This window comes from Oncorhynchus mykiss, chromosome 1 (genome assembly GCF_057628025.1).
Source record: "Oncorhynchus mykiss isolate SJ-2025 chromosome 1, ASM5762802v1, whole genome shotgun sequence".
NCBI classification, from domain to species: Eukaryota; Metazoa; Chordata; class Actinopteri; order Salmoniformes; family Salmonidae; genus Oncorhynchus; species Oncorhynchus mykiss.
The window spans coordinates 43,547,862-43,574,268 of record NC_143022.1 but is presented as its reverse complement, the minus strand read 5'-3'; the positions used below and the strand labels follow the sequence as shown (position 1 = coordinate 43,574,268).

The 26,407-nt window shown below is 46.0% G+C and overlaps 1 protein-coding gene across 1 annotated transcript; it reads right to left on the bottom strand.

Moving 5' to 3' along the window:
• tshz3a (teashirt zinc finger homeobox 3a) lies at positions 1–23,592 on the bottom strand. The gene is made up of 2 exons (XM_021601422.3): positions 23,258–23,592; positions 1–4,515 (listed from the first exon to the last, which is right to left on the bottom strand). Exons 1-2 carry the CDS (start codon positions 23,295–23,297, stop codon positions 1,031–1,033), a joined length of 3,525 nt encoding a protein of 1,174 aa, XP_021457097.3. The 5' UTR covers positions 23,298–23,592; the 3' UTR covers positions 1–1,030.
• Between the last annotated feature and the right edge of the window lie 2,815 nt (positions 23,593–26,407).

Here is a 26,407-nt window from a genome sequence, read left to right as displayed (position 1 = left end):
TGCAGCACTTCAAGTCAATTTAATAATAGAAGCAACAGAGCATGAACAAAGTTCAATTTTATATATTTTCTTATCAAATAACATTTATAAAACTATTGTGCAAAACAATGTCATTTCTGTCTTCTTCAAAGGCTCTGCACCAGTGGATAGTCATAGTCCTCTTAAATTAGGAAATATAACAAGTATGCATAACTTAAACAGAAAGTGGTTAGCCTATATACTGTATGTACATTTGTACATAGATGTGGTTTGAGGGCCCCTGACGTGATGAGAAGCAATACTGCAGAGTCGACAAAACCTGCGACACAAACTGTATAAAAAATGTGATGTTACTGACTAGTACAATGTCATTTATTTGTTTGGCTAATTCTCCCGAAGAGCACTCCCAGGTTCATGGCTGATCTCAGAGTAGAAATGCTTCATCAGCAAACCCCGCTTAAGGTGACAAAAGCCAACTAAAGACTGGAGTATCAAACTAGTTTTGAACTGTTGACTTGTTAATACATACATACATGTAGTTCAAAGAGTCAACAAATTCCAATAAACTTCACAAAAATGTAAAAATAACTACATTACAATATAATAAATCTCAAATTACTATATTTTACAAATGGAGAGTTCACCCAAAATACAAAATTACTTAAATGTGTCCTTATCTTCAGAGATGAAAACAAATCTAAAGTCTGTATCGTGGTCGCTCCTGGCCAATAGACAACTTGTGGTAAAAGGTAAGGAAAAATATGTAACTTAGTAATTGGGCGAACTATCCCTTTAAAAGCTGAATATTCATGATCTATATCTTCAACATGTGAAATTAACATATTTTGAAATGGAGAAAAATACAGACAAGCATAGGCCATGAATGTAAACACGTTGTGCTGACACTTAACAGTAGTTACTTTTGTCACACCTTCAACTGTTTTCTTTTAAGTTTATTTTTAAGTTCTCTCTTTTTTTAACAGCTTATATTCCAGTATGTCCAATGCTGGGAGCACTCAAGTGTTTCTATAATGAAATGTCAATTCTACTTCTAGTGTTTCCCCATCCCAGAGACATACAGGAGATGGTCCTCTGGGGACTTCCCATGGCTCTTGCTGAGGTGGAGCTTGATGGCATGCTTACTGGCAAACTTACGGATACACAGCTGGCACCGGTACACAGTCCCACTGCCCTCCTCTTGTGACTGAGAAGAGGGTGCAGAAGAGAAGAGGAAAGGGTCCAGGAGGGGCAGTTCATCAGACCCACCTTTCGAGGAGTCCCTCATCAGGGTCTGTTTGGGGGAGAGCTTGGCCAGGTCCTTCAATCTGAAGCCCAGGTGGGCCTCCAGGTGGCAAATGTAGGCAGCGGGGGTCCGGATCTGTGAAGCGCACTCGCTGCAGAAGAACACCGGCTGGCCTGAGTCCAGGTTCTTGAGGAACTTGGTCCTGCCGGTTCTCCTCAGCTGGTACTTGACGTTGGCCAGCCAGTGACTGATGGTGGTCATGGAGAGGCCCGTGAAGCGGGACACGTGCATCCTCTCCTGGGGGCTCAGGTCGGACATGATGTACTTGCCCTCGGATGTCGGCCTGAGGCTGGAAGAGAACTGGGCCTGTAGGAGAAGCAGGTGCAGGGGGTTCCAGTTGGACTGACGGCCCTTCCTCTTATTGGCCATGGACCCCTCAGCCTCCTCTTGGGTGGTGGAGCCCACTACATCTGTGACCCGCTCTGTGATCCGCGTCCTGGAGGGGGGCTTGGAGACGTGGTGTGCTGATTGCGTCAGGTTCCTCAGCATGTCGGATATGTCCGACAGAGCGTTTTCATGTAACGGGCTGCTGGATGTGAAGGGAGAGACCACTGTCATCTTAGCAGGGGTCACCATTGAGGAAGGGGAGACGGAGGAGGCTGTGGATGAGGGAGTCAGAGGGTCAGAGCCAATAGAGCCCCCTCGATCACGCTTCCCTTTTGTCAGGTCCATGGGCTGGTCATCATTGGACTGACTTATGCCCCGACAAGCCACAGGCTCTGGGTGTCTCTTGGTGTGCGTGGGGGAGGAGGCCACGGCAGCCCTCTCAGCCATACTCTGGCTCAGCCTGGACAGCAGACTGAGAGGGTCCTGGCTGGGCAGGGTGGGCTTGGCTGCCTTCCCCAGGTGGACATTCATCACAGATTGAAGAGCACTTAAAGGGTTAACGAAGGGCTGCTCCAGAGGGGCGTGGCCTGTTATGAAGGCTGTGCTGCAGCTCAGAGCAGAGGCAGGCAACGGAACCGTTTTTCTCCTGCTCGCTCTCGCAGAGGGCGAGGCTCTGTCGCTATGGCTACTGTCACTGTTAGCCGGAGTCACCGCCCTCCACTCTCGAAGCAGGGACTCTGCTCCAGTGGACTCTGCGTCGTCACTTCCACAGGGGGGTCGGTGCACCTCTCTCTTGGGGGACACCTCTCTCTTGGGGGACACCTCTCTCTTGGGGGACACCTCTCTCTTGGGGGACACCTCTCTCTTGGGGGACACCTCTCTCTTGGGGGACACCTCTCTCTTGGGGGACACCTCTCTCTTTACCCTCCGCTCCACTTTGGCCACTTTCTCAGTCACCTTCTTAACCAGCTCCTCCATGGCCTGGAAGTTGTTGAGGTTGGGGAGGGGGTAGCTCTGACTAGCCGGTGGGGAGATCAAGGGCTGGCTCTTGCTGAGGGAAGAGAGCACCCCCTCTCCTCCAGTGAATAGGTACTTGAGAGGGGAGCTCTTCTCAGCACTATCCTGGGGCAGCTTCAGGGAGTTGGGGAACTGATATGCAGCGTGGATACTGGGGTATCCCCCGCAGCTGGGGTTGCCACTCTGGGCTTTATTGATGGCCGAAGTCACCGTGTTCTCCAGGGACTTGAGAATGTCGAAGCCGCCCTTGGGGCTCTCCTTCAGGTCCTCCTCGGTCAGATAGTTATACTTGGTGGAGTTGTGAAACTTCTCCTCAACCTCCTCGTCCGAAACCTTGTCATGGCTGACCATGTCCTTGGTACACTCGTCCTCCATCTCCTCTTTCTTAATGTCTTTGAGAGGAGGGGAGATGGCCAGGGCTGAAACGGCAGAGGGTGGAGGGGGGGAGAATGTAGGAGCCAATGGGATTGACTGAACCCCCTCCTGTGTGGGGGGTGTGGCCTGTACAGTGCTGGGGGAGGCAGCCTCTGGGACGGGCCTGCCTCCTCTCTTGCTGGGGGGGTTGCCATTGGTGACCCGGAGGAAGTGACCCGTCACCATCATGTGGGCGGTCAGCTCCTGCAGGGTATTGTGGGAACTTCCGCACTCCATGCACTTGAGGATCTGGGACTTGCGCGATTCGAACTGCCACGCATAGCTTGCGCCGTTCTGGTGGCCGAAGCGGTTGCTGGGGATGATATAGGGGTTGGAGACCTTGTGGGAGGGGTCGTTGGGGTCACCACTCAAGGAGGCTTTGGGTTTGGGGGTCACCTCTCTTGAACTTGGGGAGCCAGGGAGGTCCAGGCTACCAGAGAGTGGGCCTCTCTTCCTTGAGATCATTTTGGCTGCCACAGGGGCCAGTGGCTCCTTCAGAGGCACTTTCTGGTAGTGTTTGGTCTTGATCATGTGGACGCTCAGGTCCTGCAGGGACTCGAAGGAGTGGCCACAGTACATGCACTTCAGCACCTTCGCAGCATCCTCCTTGCCTTCCATCTCCAGCAGGGAGCGCTTGCGAGGCTTGGACCAGTGCCCCTTGGCCCCGTTGGCTCCCCTCTCATGGTTGTCATCGCGGTAATGGCCCGTGTCGTTCATGTGCACGGTGAGCTCCACCAGGGTGTCGTAGGCGGCACTGCAGCCCTTGCAGCGGAACTTGCTGGCCCCGGTGAAGATGTTGCCGTACAGTCTGGGGTTCTGTCTATGGAGTTGCACTGTGCTGAAGAGACTGGGCTCTGAGGGATGAGGGTGGTGGCGGCTCTGAGAGGCCTGCTGCTGCAGGGACTTAGCCACTGCGGACTGGTGCCAGTCATAACTACTGCTGCTGCTACTGCTGCTGCTAGAGCTGCTAGTCCGCGGTGGCTTCTCCACATGTGTCAGTGTCTGAGTTGGCGTTGGGGTGGGGTTAAAGTTCAGGGGCGACCAATAAGTGTTGGTCAGGAAGCTGGAGTAGATGGTCTTCATCTGTTCCAGGGTGTCCAGCGCCAAGGGAGTGTCCAGTGCCAAGGGAGTGTCCAGCGCCAAGGGAGTGTCCAGCGCCAAGGGAGTGTCCAGCGCCAAGGGAGTGTCCAGCCTCACCCCTGCTCCGTTCAGAAGCTCTTTGACAGGCCTCTCCTCGGCGTCGACAGAGGTGGTCTCAAAGTCTGACAAGGGGTCGCTGGCATCGCTCACGTGTGATTCAATGTCCATCTCCTGAGCAGAGAGCTCGGCCCCAACAATGGAGTCCCGGTCACCCAGTACCTCTTTGGTGAGGTCCTTTTCTGAGCCCTCTCCGTCCTCTTGAAAGTCCACGCCCTCTTCTTCCACCTCTTCCATCGCATGCTCCTTCATCTCCTCCAACTCCTCTGGAGAGTAGGCTAGAGGGGAAACAGAAGAGAGGGTGTGTTATATGAAGGCCACTGAACACACTGACTAATTCTATTAATTTCATAATATCTGATCACTTTTTTTCTTTTATTGAACTACCCTCTCCCCTGGTTGGAGGACTTGGTGGAAAGCATGAAAATTGTTACATTGAAATAATATAGATATTCACTGAGTATACAAAACATTAAGAACCCTGATGTTTCCATGACATTGACTGACCAGGTGAAAGCTATGACCCCTTATTGATGTCACTTGTTAAATCCACTTCAATCAGTATAGATGAAGGGGAGGAGACAGAATAAACAAGGATTTTTCAGCCTCGAGACAATTGAGACATGGATTGTGTGTATGCCATTGAGGGTGAATGGGCAAGACAAAATATTGAAGTGCCTTTGAACGGGGTATGGTAGTAGGTGCCAAGGCGCACTGCTTTGAACGGGGTATGGTAGTAGGTGCCAAGGCGCACTGCTTTGAACGGGGTATGGTAGTAGGTGCCAGGCGCACTGCTTTGAACGGGGTATGGTAGTAGGTGCCAGGCGCACTGCTTTGAACGGGGTATGGTAGTAGGTGCCAGGCGCACTGCTTTGAACGGGGTATGGTAGTAGGAGCCAGGCGCACTGCTTTGTGTCAAGAACTGCAATGCTGCTGGGTTTTTCCCACTCAACAGTTTCCCGTGTGTATCAAGCACAGGAGTTTGGTGGCCCCTTAATTGGGGAGAACGGGCTTGTGGTAATGGCTGGAGCGGAATAGTATCAAACACATGGTTTCTATGAATTTGATTTCATTCCATGAGCTCCGTTGCAGCCGTTATTATGAGCCGTCTTCCCTTCAGCAACCTTCACTGGTATCAAGCATGGCCCACCACCCAAAGGACATCCAACCAACTTGACACAACTGTGGGAAGCATTGGAGTGAACATGGGCCAGCATCCCTGTGGAACGCTTTTGACACCTTTTAGAGTCCATTTGACAAACTCATGCTGTTCGGAGGGCAAAGGGGGTGCAACTCAATATTAGGAAGGTTTGAACACACTCAGTGTACAAAACATTAAGAGCACCATCCTAATATAGCGTTGCACCCCCTTTTGCCCTCGGCACAGCCTCAATTTGTTGGGGCATGGACTAAAAGGTGTTGAAAGTGTTCCACACGGAGGCTGGCCCATGTTGACCTTACTGTTTCCCACAGTTTGGCTAGATCTCCTTTGGGTGGTGGACCATTCTTGATACACACGGGAAACTGTTGAGTGACAAAACCCAGCAGCGTTGCAGTTCTTGACACAAACCGGTGCGCCTGGCACCTACTACCATACCCTGTTCAAAGCAGTGCGCCTGGCACCTACTACCATACCCTGTTCAAAGCAGTGCGCCTGGCACCTACTACCATACCCTGTTCAAAGCAGTGCGCCTGGCACCTACTACCATACCCTGTTCAAAGCAGTGCGCCTGGCACCTACTACCATACCCTGTTCAAAGCAGTGCGCCTGGCACCTACTACCATACCCTGTTCAAAGCAGTGCGCCTGGCACCTACTACCATACCCTGTTCAAAGCAGTGCGCCTGGCACCTACTACCATACCCTGTTCAAAGCAGTGCGCCTGGCACCTACCACCATACCCTGTTCAAAGCAGTGCGCCTGGCACCTACTACCATACCCTGTTCAAAGGCACTTAAATCTTTTGTTTTGCCCATTCACCCTCTGAACAGCACACACACAATCCATGTCTCAATTGTCTCAAGGCTTAAAAATCCTTCTTTAACCTGTCTCCTCCCCTTCATCTACATGTGACATAAATAACGGTTCATAGCTTTCAACTCGATTCACCTAGTCAGTCATGGAAAAGAGCAGGTGTTCCTAAAGGTATGTACACTCAGTGTATATGGTTTCTTCCTATTTGTACTGGACTCCAAGTGAATCGTCAAAATCAACCAGTCACTTGTCTTAATTCCAACCCTCAGATGTCCACAGACTGACCCATCTTTCCCACACAGGGTGTTAGTTGAACTATTGGAGAGGAAGTTTCTCTACTACGGGCGCCTGAGGACTCGCAGGGATAAATGAGCCATCTGTGCGGGAGGCGAGTGAAAGCCGAGTTGAGAAATGACAGTCATCCCATTTCACCTCATCAACCGTTAAGGTGTTATTTTCCTCCCAGACAAGCCTGTGTTTATATACTACCCCAGCCACACATATAACTAGCTGATTCTCCTCTACTCTCTCCTTTACTTTGTTTATGGTGGGGTAAAACAAAAAACAATATCTTGGCAAAAACACAATGTGCCATTTTATTTATCTCAGGGCGCAACAGCTTGAAATGAAAGCTAAATCGGAAATTAATGAAGCTCAATCGTGCTGTGGCATTCTCCTCTGGGGTAATAAATGAGTTGGATCAACCTCCATCTGTCAGTTAATATGTCTGACGCCTCTTCAACTGCCTCTCGTCTGTCTGTCCGTCTCCACAAACACACACACACACACACACAACAGACAGGGACACACACAGACAGGGACACACACAGACAGGGACACACACACACAGACAGACAGGGACACACACACACACAGACAGGGACACACACACACACAGACAGGGACACACAGACAGACAGGGACACACAGACAGACAGGGACACAGACAGGATTTCCACTCATTGCTAATAAAGGGAAATATGATTTATGATAAGACTTTTTAAAATGTTAGATCGACACCTTTCAAAGTCAACTAAATGGAAGTGAGGCACATGAGATTATCAATGGTGATGAGTATCACAGACAGACTAGAAGTGCCTTTTGGAGCAGGCTAACAGGTGCTTGGTGTTAGGCAAAACACACATACACAGGACATCAGAGACATTTCCTCAGAGAGAAACAGACATAAGAGTGCGAGGTTGAGTAAGAGACGATGGCAACACATAAGCAACCTGTCACTTTGCATGTGTGCGCCCTCGGCTCACCTTAGACAGGTGTGTACGTTTTCTGGGTGCCTGGCCCTGACCGATCACAGGGGACAACGACCCTCCCTCAGCACCCCCCCCCCCTCCCGTCTTCAGAGAGTGACGGTCCCCTGTAGTGACAGACCCTCCCCCACTCGGGTCCCCACACACTGTCACAGCTAAGTGGGACAAATGTCTTGGCGAAGGACACATCACCAGCCTCCTCCCTTTGCCCCTTCCCTTTCTGCCCACTTCATTATAGACCCCCCCCCCCCCAAAAAAAAAACAACAACCTATGAGCAAAGATGTTCTGAACGTCCTGTATACTTATGACAGGCGAGCATTCTGGCCACACCACACACACCCCACACACACACACCACTTCAAATCACTAATCCCTTTACACACAAACACATCCAGTCTAAAAAAAAATGTCATCGCTGGAATAACCCCCATATCCTGCTAACAGCTAATCTCAGGGCGGCTGGGCGGTGGTCTGATGTTGGCCCTTGGGGCGGTGGGTGTCAGCAGGCAGGCAGGCAGGCAGCCCCACTGAAAGGGCCAGTCTAATAGGGACCTGGCAGGTGCGGTCTAGTCTCCCAACCTGCCCGTAGATTTAGTTTGTCACTGGGTATCCATTACCTGCCAGTCTCCGCTGATCTTCTGCGACAGCCCTGATCAAAAGATGTCACTGGGCCCCGTGCGCTTGGCAGGGCCTGGCACACCGCTCGTAAAGAGGGCCAAGCTGGGTGTAAATAAAATGACATGATCACTTCCCTGGCCTCATGTCCTGGACACAATTATGATAATGTGAAGGAGGGGGGGTTCTGAGGAGGTAAATCGCTCACCGCTCGGCGGACAAACCAGCAGGGGAGAGGTCTTAGGTTTTTTTCTCTCCTCCGATCTCCGGATGGTGTTCGTGTGAGTGTCTAATTTGAAGGATGAAATACAGTCAGGATGAGGTGGCTACGTTAATGTGTTTGTATCCAGAGCAGCTGGTCACAGATGTCAGGTTCAATCACTGAGGTTATGACTCTGGCATTAGCAAGCAGGTTGAAAGAGAAGTCCTTAGTTCGCTCTTATAGTCTTGATCAATGACCCATCGTGAACATGCTTCACATATTCCTTTGAACCTTTGTTCTAGCTGTATATGACTCCTTTTGGTGAGAGTGTCATTTTGGCAAGCCTTTCCTAACACAAAAATGTTCAAAAATATGAAGAACATAATTCCAATCTCCTAGTCTAGTCTAAAGTCTAGACAGCAAGGCTAAGATGTGGGCTGAAAGGGCATCGCAATAAAAACGGGCGACCAGCAGTCAACGCTCCCAGGCAATTTAAAATGCAAAACAGTCATTACATCTGAGCACTATCTGTTAATTTGATCCCCAATGACTGATCATCCATCACCGTGGGTGACAACCACCATCCAATTATTCTCCCAAGCTTGACTGACAACAGAGGTGATTTATCACTCTAATGAAATGTGATGGGTGTGTTGGGTTCATTCTGAGAAAAATGAGGGATTATTTAGAATACACCTGGATGGAGAATTAACAGATCGCTACACTCTCGAGGATTATCAAAGGGTTATTTGTGGAGGTGTAAGGATCGACATGAAACCATCTAAAGAACCCTTTGTGGTTCTAGCTAGCACCTTTTTCTTCTAAGAGTGTTCCGACGATCAGGAACAGGGAAGAAACATGGGATAAACAGGCACTGTGACTATACACCAAAAGTGAGACGCAAAACCAGGCCCTCTCTTCTGATGGTAGATGGTACACCCTAGTACATCATCAGTAATCATTTAGTCAAAGGCAGGAGTCACACCCTGTCCTGGAAAGGCTGGTGAGTGATGGAAGCAAGACACAAGAAAAGGTGAAGGCTTCAACTGAAAAAAAAATATGAAAGAAAACAAAAAACATGCATCCTGAAGTAATCAGCTTTTAAGAACAGTAAGGGTGGATCTGTTCGCCCTCAGCTCCCTGCACTGCCCAGTGATCACCTCACTCAGCCTCCACACAGATGGGGAAACAGCCAGTAGAGCTGGGAGCCAAATCACACACAACACTGGGGTAAACAGGATGTGTAATCAAGACACTACTACCAGAGTCTGCACTTCAACCACTGAATGACATAGCAGCTTACAGCTAGCTACAGGAGCTGACCACAGAACAGCTGAAAAGAGGGAGAGGAAGGAGAAGTCAAAAGGAGTAAAAGAAGGAGAGTGTTATATTTGTCGGTGGTCCAACCACCAACTAGCCTAAAGCGACAGACTTAGGCTATCATAGCTGGCACCGAAGCAAATGTGGCTAATGGCTATTCATAGGAAAGGGATGCCATCATTAAGCTCTCTCGTTCTGCTACTGTAGCACGTAACAATAACAGTTCCACAGATAGGAGGCCAGGGGTTGGCCAGCTAAAACAGCCAGCTAGAGTTAAAAACGGAGGAGGAATAAGGGAGAAGAGAGTGGATTCATTCATTGAACATGATGAGCCTGCCTCTCCCACACATTGCATTTGGTGAGAATTGGCTAACAATAGGTAGTTATAGCAGGGCGGCTATTTAAACAAATCCAAACCGTGGATACATCTCTCCTATCCCAATAGACTGCTTTTAGGGTAACTAGAAAAATAGGAGGAAAAATGTTAAGATATGCTTCAAAGTGGCAACATCCTTAGAGGATCACGAGGTGGTAGTGAACAACACTCTACAGTATGATCATAGATCACAGTAAGGGTACTGAGAGTGGAGAGAGTTAAGCAGGGCCTCACTACCCAGCTGTGGTGTTTCTTATTCCGGACATTTGTTCTTTAACTGGACCCTCTTGCCCTTAAAGCAACACAGTGTCTCGGCAGGGGGGCCTTACTTACAGGAAGGAGCCTTAAATAACACTTAGAACCTCCAGGAAGTAAGTCACCACAGCCTAAAAATCACACAACCGCAAACCACCGACTTCCACTAGTTCCAGTTTCCCAGCAGTCGACTGACTCCAGGCTTTAAAATAGATTTGAATAATTCCATACCAAAACAGTCTTGTTTGGTTCTATCAAAATGTCCGAAGATCAGTGGGGAAAGTAAAATGAAATGTCTTCATTCCTTAACATATGTCATGCTAGGCTAACCACTCATTGGTCTTGTGGTGGTATTCCCCTCGTGTCCTCTGTTGCTAGGAAGGAGGGAGTAGCATGAGGTGAAATTATACTCTGTCAGAAATAAATGTGACTTGTTTCAGGAAACTAGGCATATGTCGCACGTCACTACTTCACAGGAGATGCATTTGAACATAAATATATATTTTGTTTTAAATCAAAATGTGTTTTGTTTTGGCAGAAACGCCATCTGGAACACATGACCTTTCATGTGCCTTAATAACAAATGTGTATTCCAATCTGTAAATACAAATAAAATTGTTAAAATTACGAGCCTAGTTGGTTTAGCCACGGGAAAAGTCAGGAACCTTCCCACTAGCCATGATTGGCTGAGATAATGGATGGACTGGACATGCTGGGAGATGAGTTTGGATTGGTCTGCCATGTAGCATGCTTCTGTCTATAAGGTGAGCTGCTCAGTATGTGTTGATAGCCCTTTCTACAGTGCCATTTTTGAAAGATATAACATTAGCCATCGTGAACTACAAACGTTTTGCTACAATTCTCAACAGCATTGATGCCCTGAATTTAGCAGGTACTATCGACAGATCAGTTGGAAAAGATGGAGTAATTTCTGCACACACCACTGTCAGTGTGAACTGGAGTGACTTGACAACACTGGCCAAACAAGATGTCGCTACAAACAAAAACTGAGTTTAAATGGTTCCAGTCTGCTGTGAGGCGTTCATCCATTTATACAGGTAAGAGTCTAGCTACATTTTCAGATATTATAAGTCAGAAAGTTATTTTCATTGCAAGTTACGGCATACTATTAGCTAGCTAGTGAACGTTAGCTTGCTAGCTAGCTAACGTTACATGTATGATCTGTGTAGTAATGTTATTAGAATCAGAAAACCATTTGCATTGCTAGTTGTAGCCTAATTGTAGCTAGCTAACATTAAAACCTAGTTTATTAGCTTTAGCTACCTGCAGATTCATACTACAGCTATGACAATGTTTGTATTGGTAGTAATATGAGTTGGAATTATGCCGGTTCATTGTTGAGCTAGCTAGCTACATGTCTAAACAAAAGACTTTGCCAGTTGATTACATCAAGTTAGCCAGGTGTGTCTGGGGGTGATTACAGCCATCTATAGTATTTCATAAACATGAGTACATGCCTAAACATAAGTGACCCATCCACATAGATTTTATTTTATTTACTTTATTTTATTATACCAGAGACAGTAATGTGAACAACATTGACAATACACCAAAATCAGATTAGGATATAGGGCAAGGGCTAGATAGTGTATTTTTACCTGGAGTTTATCTTATTGTAAGCTACTACTTTTACCACTTTTATAGTCTTCAAATCTTTGATTGTTTACTAAACTACTCACTATGTTTAGTACATGGCCTCACATGTGAATCCTTAAAGAGATGGGTGGGGCTAATGCTTAAGAGGGTATTAACAATGCAGAAACATTCAAGGGCCATTTTCTCAAAAGTGGGGTTACAAGTTTATCAACTTTCAAAGGAGTTGTTCCTCAACTGCTGTGTATGATGTAAAATTTTCTAGCTCTCTACTTTCATCCAATGTAAAAAATAAAAATAAAAACACAATTAAACATTTTGCTACATAAGACCGAATCGAGGTGGTCGGTAACAGATCGGCTACAGGTAGAGTTTCTCTCAACTGTCAGTGGAGGTAAGACAACATAGTCCAACACTCAAAATGGTAGAAAAGTGTTGTAAGTCATAACCTTAAGAGAAAGATTTACTAATATGTGGCTGTGTTTGATCGCTCAAAAAGAGATGCTCACGGCAGTCTATTACTGTACATCACTGTTCCTCCTATTCTGTTCCTATTTTCTACCCCCTAATGAATGATTGAATGCACTGTGTCCGCTGATTGTAGTGCAGGATGTGTGCTCAAGGAGATGGGAAAAACAGAGATTCCTCTTGCTCCAGGTGAGGCTCAATGTTGTACCATGTTGAGAGAGCGAGCGAGAGAGACTGGGAAAGCAGATAGATCAAACTGTACTGTACTCCCAGAATGCTGCATTGTTGTGTTATGACTGGACCTACAACAGGCAGCTGTATACAGACCTTCAGGACCTGAGCTACACTGTGTACAAAACATTAAGAACACCTGCTCTTTCCATGACAGACTGACTAGATGAACACTATGATTCCTTGAGGTCGCTTATTGAGGTCTTGTTAAATCCACTTCAAATCAGTGTAAATGAAGGATATTTTGCCCTCTATTCAGCCTCAATTAATTGGTGTATGGACTCTACAAGGTGTTGAAATACATCCACAGGGCTGCTGGCCCATGTTGACTCCAATGCTTCCCAATGCTTTAACTTGTATAAAGTTGACTGGATTTACGTTGGGTGCCATTCTTGACACATGGAAATTGTTGAGCGTGAAAAACCCAGCAGCGTTGCAGTTCGACACAAACTGCCGTGCCTGGCACCTACTAACATACCCCATTCAAAGGGCACTTGAATCTTTTGTCTAGCCCATTCACCCTCTAAATGGCACACATACACAATCTGTCTCAAAGCTTTAAAATCCTTCTTTAACCCGTCTCCACCCCTTCATGTACACTGATTGAAGTGGATTTAACAAGTGACATCAATAAGGGATCATAGCGTTCACCTGGATTCACCTGGTCAGTTTGTCATGGAAAGTACAGGTGTTATTAATGATTTGTATAGTCAGTGTATGTGTGCCATTCAGATGGTGAATGGGCTAGACAAAAGATATAACTGCCTTTGAACAGGGTATGGTAGTAGGTGCCAGGTGCACTGGTGTGTATCAAGAACTGCAACGCTGCTGGATTTTTCATGCTCAACAGTTTCCTGTGTACAGTGCCTTGCGAAAGTATTCGGCCCCCTTGAACAGTGGGGATGGTGTGTTCAGCTGTGTTGCTTTTACGCCAAACATAACATTTTGCATTGTTGCCAAAAAGTTCAATTTTGGTTTCATCTGACCAGAGCACCTTCTTCCACATGTTTGGTGTGTCTCCCAGGTGGCTTGTGGCAAACTTTAAACAACACTTTTTATGGATATCTTTAAGAAATGTCTTTCTTCTTGCCACTCTTCCATAAAGGCCAGATTTGTGCAATATACGACTGATTGTTGTCCTATGGACAGAGTCTCCCACCTCAGCTGTAGATCTCTGCAGTTCATCCAGAGTGATCATGGGCCTCTTGGCTGCATCTCTGATCAGTCTTCTCCTTGTATGAGATGAAAGTTTAGAGGGACGGCCAGGTCTTGGTAGATTTGCAGTGGTCTGATACTCCTTCCATTTCAATATTATCGCTTGCACAGTGCTCCTTGGGATGTTTAAAGCTTGGGAAATATTTTTGTATCCAAATCCGGCTTTAAACTTCTTCACAACAGTATCTCGGACCTGCCTGGTGTGTTCCTTGTTCTTCATGATGCTCTCTGCGCTTTTAACGGACCTCTGAGACTATCACAGTGCAGGTGCATTTATACGGAGACTTGATTACACACAGGTGGATTGTATTTATCATCATTAGTCATTTACGTCAACATTGGATCATTCAGAGATCCTCACTGAACTTCTGGAGAGAGTTTGCTGCACTGAAAGTAAAGGGGCTGAATAATTTTGCACGCCCAATTTTTCAGTTTTTGATTTGTTAAAAAAGTTTGAAATATCCAATAAATGTCGTTCCACTTCATGATTGTGTCCCACTTGTTGTTGATTCTTCACAAAAAAATACAGTTTTATATCTTTATGTTTGAAGCCTGAAATGTGGCAAAAGGTCGCAAAGTTCAAGGGGGCCGAATACTTTCGCAAGGCACTGTATATCAAGAATGGTCCACCACCCAAAGGACATCCAGCCAAGTTGACACAACTGTGGGAAGCATTGGAGTCAACATGGGCCAGCATCCCTGTGGAATGCTTTCGACACCTTGTAGAGTCCATGCCCCGATGAATTGAGGGGTACAACTCAATATTATTAAGGTGTTCTTAGAGCTGTGGCAGTCATGAAATTTTGACAACCGGTTATTGTCATGCAAAATACTGGCGGTCTCACGGTGATTAACAGACAGGTTTAGCATCTCCATACAAGCCTTTGTAACATCTACATTTAACAAAGTTGACCTACTGTATGTTATTTGGCTATGCACACCCTGTTCTCTCATCAAGTCATCATACTTTCTCAAGTTAATCTTGTCTTTACTAATATGTCAAATTAGTTTTGATTTAGAATGGCCTATTATAAACATAATATATGTTGGGTACTCCTCTAGGCAGGTAGCCTAGAGGCTAGAGCGTTGGGCCAGGAACCGAAAGGTTGCTGGATCGAATCCTCGAGCTGACAAATCTGTCGTTCTGACCCCTGAACAAGGCAGTTAACCCACTGTTCCCCGGTAGGCCGTCATTGTAAATAAGATTTTGTTCTTAACTGACTTGCCTAGTTAAATAAAAGGTTATATGTGCAGGTACAGAGAATGGAGGCCACTTTCCGGGTGGTTCGTTTCACTCATGTCAGGTAGCCTACTCTGGTTATTTGCTGCCTGTTCCTGCAGTTACACCCAGCACTTAATTTGGGAAACCAAGTGAAATCTGTAGTAACATTTTTTCATAACTAAACTGTTAACAGCCCAGCTCTCTGCACGCCAGAGAAAGAAATATTATATAATGGCACAATCATTATTTAAATGTATTTATTTATTTATTTATTATATTTATTAATTATATATATATTAAGCTCTTATATGCATATGGTGTTTTGAATTAATCACCACCTTAGAAAGGCTGTCCATTTCATTGTGTTTCATTGTGTTTGTATTTGCATTGATGTCAGAGTGGTTGGAGGCCTATTTATTGCCTACCTCTACTCTTCTACATTTGTACACACTGTACATAGATTCTTTCCTATGTGTTATTGACTGTACTTTTGTTTATGTGTAACTGTGTTGTTGTTCTTGTCGCACTGCTTTGCTTTATCTTGGCCAGGTCGCAGTTGTAAATGAGAACTTGTTCTCAACTGTCCTACCCGGTTAAAGAAAGGTGAAATAAAATAAAATAAATAGAGGGACAATAGAGCGCCGAGAACCAGGCCAATAGTGAGTTGGATAATCCTAACTACGTCATTGGCTTCATCAATAAGTGCATTGATGACGTCGTCCCCACAGTAACAGTACGTACATACCCCAACCAGAAGCCATGGATTACAGGCCGCATCCGAACTGAGCAAAAGCTGCGCTTTCAAGGAGCGGGACTCTAACCCGGAAGCTTATAAGAAATCCCGCTATGCCCTCCGACGACCCATCAAACAGGCAAAGCGTCAATACAGGACTAAGATCGAGTCGTACTATACCAGCTCTGACGCTCATCGGATGTGCATGGATTGCAAACATTACAGACTAAAAAGAGAAGCACAGCCGGGAGCTGCCCAGTGACACAAGCCGACCAGACGAGCTAAAATACTTCTTTGCTCGCATCGAGGCAAATAACACTGAAACAATGCATGAGAACACCAGCTATTCCCGGAAGACTGTGTGATCAGGAATTCTGCAGCCGATGTGATTAAGACCTTTAAACAGGCCAACATTCACAAGGCCGCAGGGCCATGCGGATTACAAGGACGTGCACAGACCACCATAGTCCCTGTGCCCAAGAACACTAAGGTAACCTGCCTAAATGACTACCAACCTGTAGCACTCAAGTCTGTAGCCATGAAGTGCTTTGAAAGGCTGGTCAGGGCTCAAAACACCATCATCCCAGATACCCTGGACCCACTCCAAGTTGCATACTGCCCCCACAGATCCACAGACGATGCAATCTACATTGCACTCCAGTGACCTTTACCACCTGGACAAAAGGAACACCTATGTGAAAATGCTATTCATTGACTACAGCTCAGCATTCAACATCATAGTGCCCTCAAAGCTCATAAATAAGCTAAGGACCCTGGGACTAAACACCTCCCTCTGCAACTGGATCCTGGACTTCCTGATGGGTCACCCCCAGGTTGTAAGGGTAGGCAACAACATGCCACACTGATCCTCAACACAGGGGCTCCTCAGGGGTGAGTGCTTAGTCCCCTCCTGTACTCCCTGTTCACTCATGACTGCACGGCCAGACACGACTCAAAAACCATCATTAAATTGGCCAATGACAACAATGGTAGGCCTGATTACCGACAACGATGAGACAGCCTATAGGGAGGAAGTCAGAAACCTGGCCATGTGGTGCCAGGACAACAACCTCTCCCTCAACATGATCAAGACAAAGGAGATGATTGTGGACTACAGGAAAAAGAGGACAGGGCACGACCCCATTCTCATCGACGGGACTGCAGTGGAGCAGGTTGAGAGTTAAGTTCCTTAGTGTCCACATCACCAACAGGTCCAAGCACACCAAGACAGTTGTGAAGAGGGCACGACAAAACCTATTCCCCCTCAGGAGACTGAAAAGATTTGGCATGGGTCCTCAGATCCTCAAAAGGTTCTACAGCTGCACCATCGAGAGCATCCTTACTGGTTGCATCACTGCCTGGTATGGCAACTGCTCTGCCTCTGACCGCAAGACACTACAGAGTGTAGTGCGATCGGCCCAGTACGTCCTGTCATCCAGGACCTCTATACCAGGCGGTGTCAGAGGAAGGCCTAAAAATTCTCAAAGACTCTAGCCACCATAGTCATAGACTGTTCTCTCTGCTACCGCACGGCAAGCAGTACCGGAGCGCCAAGTCTAGGTCCAAGAGGCTTCTAAACAGCTTCTACCCCCAAGCCATAAGACTCCTGAACATCTAGTCAGATGGCTACCCAGCCAGACCCCCCCCCCCCCCCCATTACTACTCTCTGTTGTCAGCTACGCAGTCACTTTAATACTTTAATAACGCTACCTACATGTATATACTACCTCAACTAACCGGTGCGCCCGCACATTGACTCTGTATTGGTGACCCCCTGTATATAGTCTCGCTATTGTTATTTTACTGCTGCTCTTTAATTACTTGTTACTTTTATCTCTTATTCTTATCTGTATTTTTTTTAAACTGCATTGTTGGTTAGAGGCTCGTAAGTAGGCATTTCACTGTAAGGTCTACACCTATTGTATTCATGCGACTAATAAAATTGTATTTGATTTTCACTAACATGTCCAGAGTGCATAAGAGGAGATTACCGTGACTCAGCGGTCACATAGAGTTTTACTGTGGTCATGTCTCATGACTGCCGGTGTGGCGGTAATATAGTCACAGCAATAACCCTAGTTGTTCTTAATGTTTTGTACACAGTGTATATTGGTTAATCTGACATTCAACCAGCTACAGTACAAAGACAAAGATCTCTCACACACAAACAAATCTGAGGAGAAAGAGATAGAGACCCTCTCAGATGTTATGTTCTCACCACATCAAAGGGACAACCATTCAAGGCCCACTCCACTCCCAACAAACAGCTGCTGCGATGATCGCCTAGCAACGAGGAGGTGATGGACGGGGACCTAAGATGGATGGGCACCATAAATCACAACACCAGTGTCTGTGTGTGTGGGGCGGGAGAAAGAAACAAAACAACCTTTTTTCTAATTGTGGAAGAGAGACGAAGCTGCGGAGCTGACCTTGCCTTGACCCCTCACTGTACTCTTATTCATGATTGTGGAGTAACTGCCCGGAGCACAGAGGAGCAGAAGCCTGCTGACCTCCACAGGGCACAGTAAAATGGGAGGGTTTTGGTCAGACATCTAGTCCATTGTATTTCTAATTTACGCTACACTAATCAAACTGAATATCCATTAAAACCAACCATCACGTTTTTTTACGCCTAGGAAGCAAGGCACAATTTTCCCATTAAATGATTTGCAAGCACATTGTTAGCTTATAAAAGACAGCGACCGAGTTTTTTCAGAGGGCCGAACCCTCCAGGCAAAGCAATCTGGGTAGTGTAGTTGAGGGATAAATGTCATATCATCACTATAGCTGGGCCATATGATTCGGCCCAACTGCTGTGGCCCGGGTGTCTAGTAACACTCCGCCAGAGAGCACGGTCATTCATCACACAGTGAGTGTCTGTCTAAGGCTTTCCACTCTGCTCGTCCTGCTCTCCAGTTACAGCCCTACACGGCCAGCCTAAATAATATTCTCCATGATAAATGGCACTATAAGCCTGGTATCCATCATTAATCTGCTTTTTACTCTTGGGGAGTGCTGGTTAGGACCACAGGATAGCAGAGCAGCTTGGGTTCATTTGGAGGCCAGCCTAGCATGAGTGATACCCATCATCCCGCTCATCAGTCGCGCACACCATCTCCCTCTCTCACACACAAACTCCATTGCACACACGCAAACACGCACCGTAACACAAGGTGTAAATTACACACATTCGGATACACACATATACATATTCACACACACTCAAACACATATATTCAATAACCAAACATCCGGAGACTCATGGAAGAATATTCTGTCACTCATCAAAACATCACATAATTTAATCCTCTGCCATCTAAAAACCCTTCCCGTTGTCATCGTCCTCCCCACCACCTTCTCTCCAGCATTTTGTACAGTACCATACTCTTGTGAGAGTCTTAAAACCATTATTTTTCTATTTGTTTCTTTGTTACTTTCTTTCTCCTCATTTTCTAACTATACTCACTCTGCCTCTCTTTCTCAATTCCTTCCCCCCCTCTCTCTTTGTTTCTCTCAGTCCCTCTCGGTCTACTTCTCTCCTCTTTCATTCTCTTGCTCGCTCTCTCTTTCTCCCTCCCTCCCTGTGTGTCTGCTAAAGCCAGTATGATAAATGACACACGTCAGTGTGTCAGGAACGAAGGGTGGGTCAGTGATAAATGACTCTGTTGAAAAGGAAATCGGCTCTTTGGCATGGCCGGGCTATTCTCCTCCTGGATTTGGTTTCAGGACCCCTGAAGACCAGAGCGGGCTCAGTTTCCTGAAAAGACCACACATCCCACTAGGCTCTGACGCGTTGCCCTCTGGGAGGGGAGCTGAGGGTTTGCGTAAGCAAGACTGCCCCAATTGTTGCCATATCGCAGCTGCATCTATCACAACAACGAATGGCGGGACTATTTTTATAAAGTATCTACGTAGGCCTACTCCACTCACATACATGAGGGCCCTGAAACCTGATCTGAGGAGGGTAAGAGCTGTGAAGATGCCAGTAGCACAATATTTTTTTCCATGGCAAAAATGAAAAAAAAATGAAGCAGATCAAGCTGATCCTTTAAAAACGTGCTGCATGTGAAATAGTGTGCTATAGCTTGGAAAATAAATAAATGTGATTCTGAATGACAATCTAATGTTTGTTTCCAACATTAGGGCTGTTTTCCTAAAGGAGTTAAGTCCGCTTCGTGTTTTGTTTTCTTGCCACGTTACTAACGAGTATCGTGATACTGGTATCGTCCCGGCCCCGGAAGAGGATGGCCTACTCTTTTTGTGATTCGTTCACTCCCTTTTGGAGCCCGGCCCAAGGTCTGACATCTGCCAAGTGGGGTTAAAAAAAAAAAAACGCACAAAAAAAAGAGGAGCCCGTTCCACCTCTCCCTCCCAGTTTAAGGTGGCATTGTTATCATTACACTGGGTGGTGTCTGTCAATACCTGTGGGAAGCACTCAGTCAACCACCCCTCCTCAACGGCATGGCAGGCAGGTGCAGCGACCTCATTAGGTATGCACTTATCAGACATAGATCACAGGCATGACTCAACCCCACCGGAATCCAACCACAGTAACTTTCATTAGCCATGGTTGGCGTGGCCTACAAAACTACAACAAAAAAAACCTCCTTGAGACTCACACCTGCACGGTCTAGTCCTACCTGTTAGTGGAACAATTACGAGCCCATATGCCCCCTCATTCCTGTAATAACAAATACAGAACACACACACACTCAGTCACCCACAGATATAAAACAAAAACAATTTCTGTTGGTCTCTGCAATTCATGTCAATAAGCATATTTGTAAGTAATCATATGTTGTTTCCATTTCAATTAGTATTTTTGTTCTATGTGCGCACATAGAACAAAAATACTAATTGAAAATGTAATGATAATATACAGTACCTGAGCACATTTCTGTCTCAGTATAAGAGATGCTGCAGTGACGACAACAGCTGTGAGTAACAATGAGGAGGGGGGGGGGGGGGTGAGGAGTGGAGGTAGTAGATGGAGGGGAGAGGTAGAGGGATGAAAGAGTTCAGAGGAACGATGGCCTATGACTGACACTCCTCACTGGGGCCTCTATGGTTGCAATTCCTTTCATCACCCCTGCCATCCAAACCACCCACCCACCCATCCACACACACACACACACACACACACGATGGCTGCCACAGCTGACCTGGCAGCTATAGGCCTGACCCTGCAGAAACAGGAGACCACTAGCCGTAGAGCCCAGTCTAAACCAGAACTCCCAGCGCCGCTGGAACTGCTCACAAAGATTACTGGAGCACAGGGAGGCCGGATTAGAGCAGGGGGCTTGATTTCACTAACCTGGCCTGAGTAGGAGACTCGATACCTGCCTGAATTTTTATTTATTTATTTTTAAATAAAAACAAAACTCACTCTCATAGAAACACATCACACCAAAACATGCACGCACGCAAGTACCCACGCAGGTACACACATACCAAATAGAGCCACTAACTGTGAGGATGCTAACTTAGGGGCCATCTTGTTAGGTCCCAGTCACTACACTGAGTACACTCACTAGAATGCTTTAATGTAAAACATCATAGCCCCTGGGCCTACAGCCTAAGCTAATCATAAGCTATGTGAATGCATCCGGAGTTTCTTCCCCAGCTGTTTGCGTTTCTCCTGTCAGGCTGCCCTTGGTTGTTAAAAGCACTCAAACCTGACCCACACAGGTACGCCCGGCCATTTGTCACCTGCAGCGGAAAATTGAGTTACAGCACGACCAAAGGCTAGCGCTGCGCCGGGAGCGGAGGCACTGTGTAATATCAACTTGATTACATCAAAGTGGTGGCAAACCTGGTTGGTTGAGGCCGGGCACACAGACTTGTCATCTCCAATCATTAAGCCTGTCAAGACTCCATCAGCCTTTCCAGCTAATTAGGTGAAGTCTAATGAAGCAAGCAAAACTTCGCCTTTTTCTAGGAAAATGCTGAGGGGGGAGGGGAAGAACAGCGGGTGAGAGATGGAGAGATATAGAGAATATGAGAGAGAGAGAGAGGAGATTTTTCATGCAAGTCTCAAGGTTGCTGTGGGCTTGCTTTCCCCCTAAGTCCCTAATCAAGGCCCATCATCTGTCATCCTTTTCTTTGCTCTCTCCATCACCATGCTCTGTGCTGCAATCAATTCATCATCACCCTTTGTGTGCCACTGAACAGTTGACAACTTTATAACTTGCAGCTGGAGGGACCCACTGACAAAAAAAGGAGGTAAAAATAAAGAATTAATGAACAAAGAATGACATTAAAAGTTCCCCAACATTTCCACAACAAACACAGAATGGGTCTATATTACAACATCCCATGATCCTGCCTCAACAGAGACAAAACAAATGGACAGAAAAGACAACAAAAAAACAGTAGAAAAAAATATTTCTCGTTCTGAAATCAGGAAGCTTTCAGACATTCTTTATGCTCTCCCTCTGAGCGAGTGTGTACATTAGGCAGGGGCATTTTGATTAAATAAAAGCCTGGGCCAGCGTATGGCTAAACAGAATGGGAGCACTCACTCAGCCTGTCTCTGATTGACCATTAAAGCCATTGATGAATGGGCCTGTCAGAGAAGAGACAATTAAATCAAACATGAAACAAAGCCTTCCCGACTGCCTGGTCTAATAGAGAAAACCATTCCTCCCCTCCATTACATTGTGCACTTCTCATTTTACAACCCCCCTAGTGTGCATGTGTGTTTGTAGGCTCTGTGTGTGTGTCAGACTGTGAAACCACTTTACCCCTCTGCTTTTTGTGAGTCACTTGACCATTGCAGGGGAGGGGGGTACACGATGCTTTCAAAGTGCTTTTAATGTGACGTCATGGGGCTGCATAACATGGGGGAATGATTTCCTGATGTAGATCGGGAAGAAACAGATCAAAGCGGATGACAGCTAATCAATCAACTGTCAAATCAGACATGGCAACTGTCGATTACACCTTCTTTCAGTCCACAATCTCTTCGTCTGGACCCAATTGTTTGTTTTATACAAATACAAAAGCATAAGTTATTCGTCCACCTCCCAATTCCAAAGTTAGCCGCTTGGATCAAATGTTCAAAGCCCCTAGAGACTCAGAGTATTGGCACCGCCTTGGGCATTTCGCTGTTACAGACGGAACACTTTTCACACATTTTAATTCTTCCACCAAGGTAAGTTAACGTTTACCGGGAAAGTAAACTATCCATGGGAACAATGGGAATAGGAAAGTTGACGGCAGCCATCGGATGTGGGTGATACTGTGACAAATAGTATGGCTACTTTGTAACGAGGGGAAACAAATGGTAACATTCGAGGGATAGGCCTACAGTTACAGTACTAGTATGCTACTCCTGGGATAGTGGGTTCGTATTACAAAGTGTTATTACAAATCAAGTTAGCCTATACATCGAGTAGATGCACTAGTATTCCTATGGGGGAAAAAATACTGGAAACGGAACTCCAAAGGTTTGAGATTGAGAACAACAAATCTTTGAGCTGCTATCGCTTCAAATAAAACCACTCCTGTCGTAGTGGGCTACGTACCTGCCGCGCGCTTGGGCGCTTCTTGTTTCCGCCGCGGCATGTTTGGTTTCCCAAAGAAGAGTTCTCTTTGGCCTCGTAGAATCCGAGCTGCTCCACTACACCGCGATTACGCCTTCATACACGACACAGTGACTATTCTCCGTAAGAAAACTAAGAGCATTGTTGTCAAATAGCACAGAAAAGTCCGCGGGAAAAACACAGCAAGTCGGGGGGGAAAAGGCGAATGTCTGTCGTCCCCCGCGCGCAATGACTGTAGTGGTCAACAGCGTTAAACGCGGCCACCTCGGATCCTCTCTTGTCTCATAGATGATCGCGTCACTCAAAACATGAGAATGGGCAAACCCACTGCTCCGTTAACTCTTTACACCTCGAGAGGGGAGGGACATTATGACACGAGGCAGTCCTATTCTCTTTACTGTCAACAATGTGTGGGCTACATCTATTGACTGAAAACAACAAATGACTAGTAATTAGAATGTAAAAGTCTAAACGAGATCACTGGGGGCCCAACTCTGACGTCACCCCATTGAAGTTGACATTTAAAAAGGTAAGGGTTAAGGTTGGGGTAAGGCTTAGGGCAGGGACATCCCAAGGTTCCCGGATAGCACTAATTATACTGAAAAATATAAACGCAACATGCAAAGCGTTGGTCCCATGCTGAGCTGAAATAAAAGATCCCAAAAATGTCAAATACACACAATAAGCTTATTTCATTCCAATTTTGTGCACAAATATGTTTACATCCCTGTCAGTGAGAATTTCTCCTTTGCCAAGATAATCCATCCACTGGGATATCAAGAAGCTGATTAAACAGATCATTACATAGATGCACCTTGTGCTTGGGACATTAAAAGACCACACTAAAATGTGCAGTTTTGTCACACAACACAATACCACAGATGTATCAAGTTTTGAGGGAGTGTGCAATTGGCATGCTATCTGCACAAATGTCCACCAAAGCTGTTACCAGAGAATTGAATGTTCATTTCTCTACCATAAGCCACTTCCAACGTCGTTTTAGAGAATTTGGCAGTATGTCCAACCGGCCTCACAACCGCAGAGCAGCTGTAACCACGCCAGCACAGGATCTCCACATCCGGCTTCTTCACTTGAGGGATCGTCTTAAGACCAGTCACCCGGACAGCGGATGAAACGGAGGAGTATTTCTGTAATAAAGCCCTTTTGTGGGGGAAAACTAATTCTGATAGGTTGGACCTGCGCCCCTGCCCAGTCATGTGAAATCCATAGATTAGGGCCTAATTATTTATTTCAATTGACTGACTGTAACTCAGTAAAATCCTTGAAATTGTTGCATGTTGCATTTATATTTTTGTCCAGTAAAGAATAGTTTACGTTTTGATAGGGAAATATATTTTGTCCAGTCTAGGGCTATGTGATTAAAGGGTATAATGTTCTATAGCAGTGGTTCTCAAACTTTTTATAGTCCCGTACCCCTTCAAACATTCAACCTCCAGCTGCGTACCCCTCTAGCACCAGGGTCAGCGCACTCTCAAATGTTGTTTTTTGCCATCGTTGTAAGCCTGCCTCATACACACTATACGATGCCTGTATTTCGTTTTCATGCTAGTGAAGGCCGAGAATCCCCTCTCACATAGGTACGTGGTTGCAAAGGGCATCAGCGTCTTAACAGCATGATTTGCCAAGGCAGGATACTCTGAGCGCAGCCCAATCAAGAAATCTAGCAGTGGCTTCTGATTTAAATTCAATTTTCACAGAACCGCTTGATGCAATTTCGATGAGGCTCTCTTATTCAGATATCGGTAAGTGGACTGGAGGCAGGGCATGAAAGAGATTACGAATCTAGTTGTTTGTGTCATCCGTTTTGGGAAAGTACCTGCGTAATTGCGCACCCAACTCACTCAGGTGCTTCACTATATCACATTTGACAATTGTCCGTAAGCTTGAGTTCATTTGCACACAAAAAATCATACAATGATGGAAAGACCTGTGTGTTGTCCTTGTTAATGCAGACAAAGAAGAGCTCCAACTTCTTAATCATAGCCTCAATTTTGTCCCGCACATTGAATATAGTTGCGGAGAGTCCCTGTAATCCTAGATACAGAAAATTCATGTGAGAAAAAAACATCACCCAGATAGGCCAATCGTGTGAGAAACTCCGCATCATGCAAGCGGTCAGACAAGTGAAAAATATGGTCAGTAAAGAAACCTTTAAGCTCGTCTCTCAATTCAAAGAATTGTGTCAATACTTTGCCCCTTGATAACCAGTGCACTTCTGTTGTGTATGTTGTAAAAGCGTTACATGTTTACTCTCCATATACTTGCATAGTGCAGAAAATACACGAGAATTCAGGGTCCTTGCATTAATATCCATTTTCACTGTAGTGTCCAAAAGGTCTTTCAAGCTGTCAGGCATTCCCTTGGCAGCAAGAGCCTCTCGTTGGATGCTGCAGTGTTGGCGGCAGGAGCAACTGTTTGCATGCACGTTACCACTCCACTATGTCTCCCTGTTATGGCTTTTGGGCCATCAGTACAAATACCAACACATCTTGACCACCAAAGTCCATTTGATATCACAAAGCTGTCCAGTACTTTAAAAATATCCTCTCCTTTTGTCATGGTTTCCAGTGGTTTGCAGAAGAGGATGTCTTCCTTAATTGACCCCCATAAACGTAACAGACATATACCAGGAGCTGTGCCAGGCCCGCCATGTCTGTTGACTCATCCAGCTGTGACGTATCAATTTCTCTGGCTTGTATGCGAAGCAGTAATAGTTTAAAAACATCTCCTGCCATGTCACTGATGCGTCGTGAAACAGTGTTGTTTGATGAAGTCATTGTCTGTATAGTTTTTTTGGCCTTTGCTCCAGCATTGTCCCAGCCATATCCGCGGCAGCAGGAAGAATTAAGTCCTCCACAATAATATGTGACTTGCCTGTCCCAGTCACTAGCTCAGTAGCTCACCATATAAGACGATTCTAGCCCCTTCTTATTAATGGTATCTGTTGCTTTTATACATGTCTTACTACTCGAAAGTCGTCTTAATTCTCGCTCAAAAAACTTGCATGGCTTATTTTTCAAATTGGCATGTTTCGTTTCTAATTGTCTACACAAGAGTGAAGGTTGCATCAAATTGTGAGATAGTACTTGTGCACATATAACACTGTGGCTG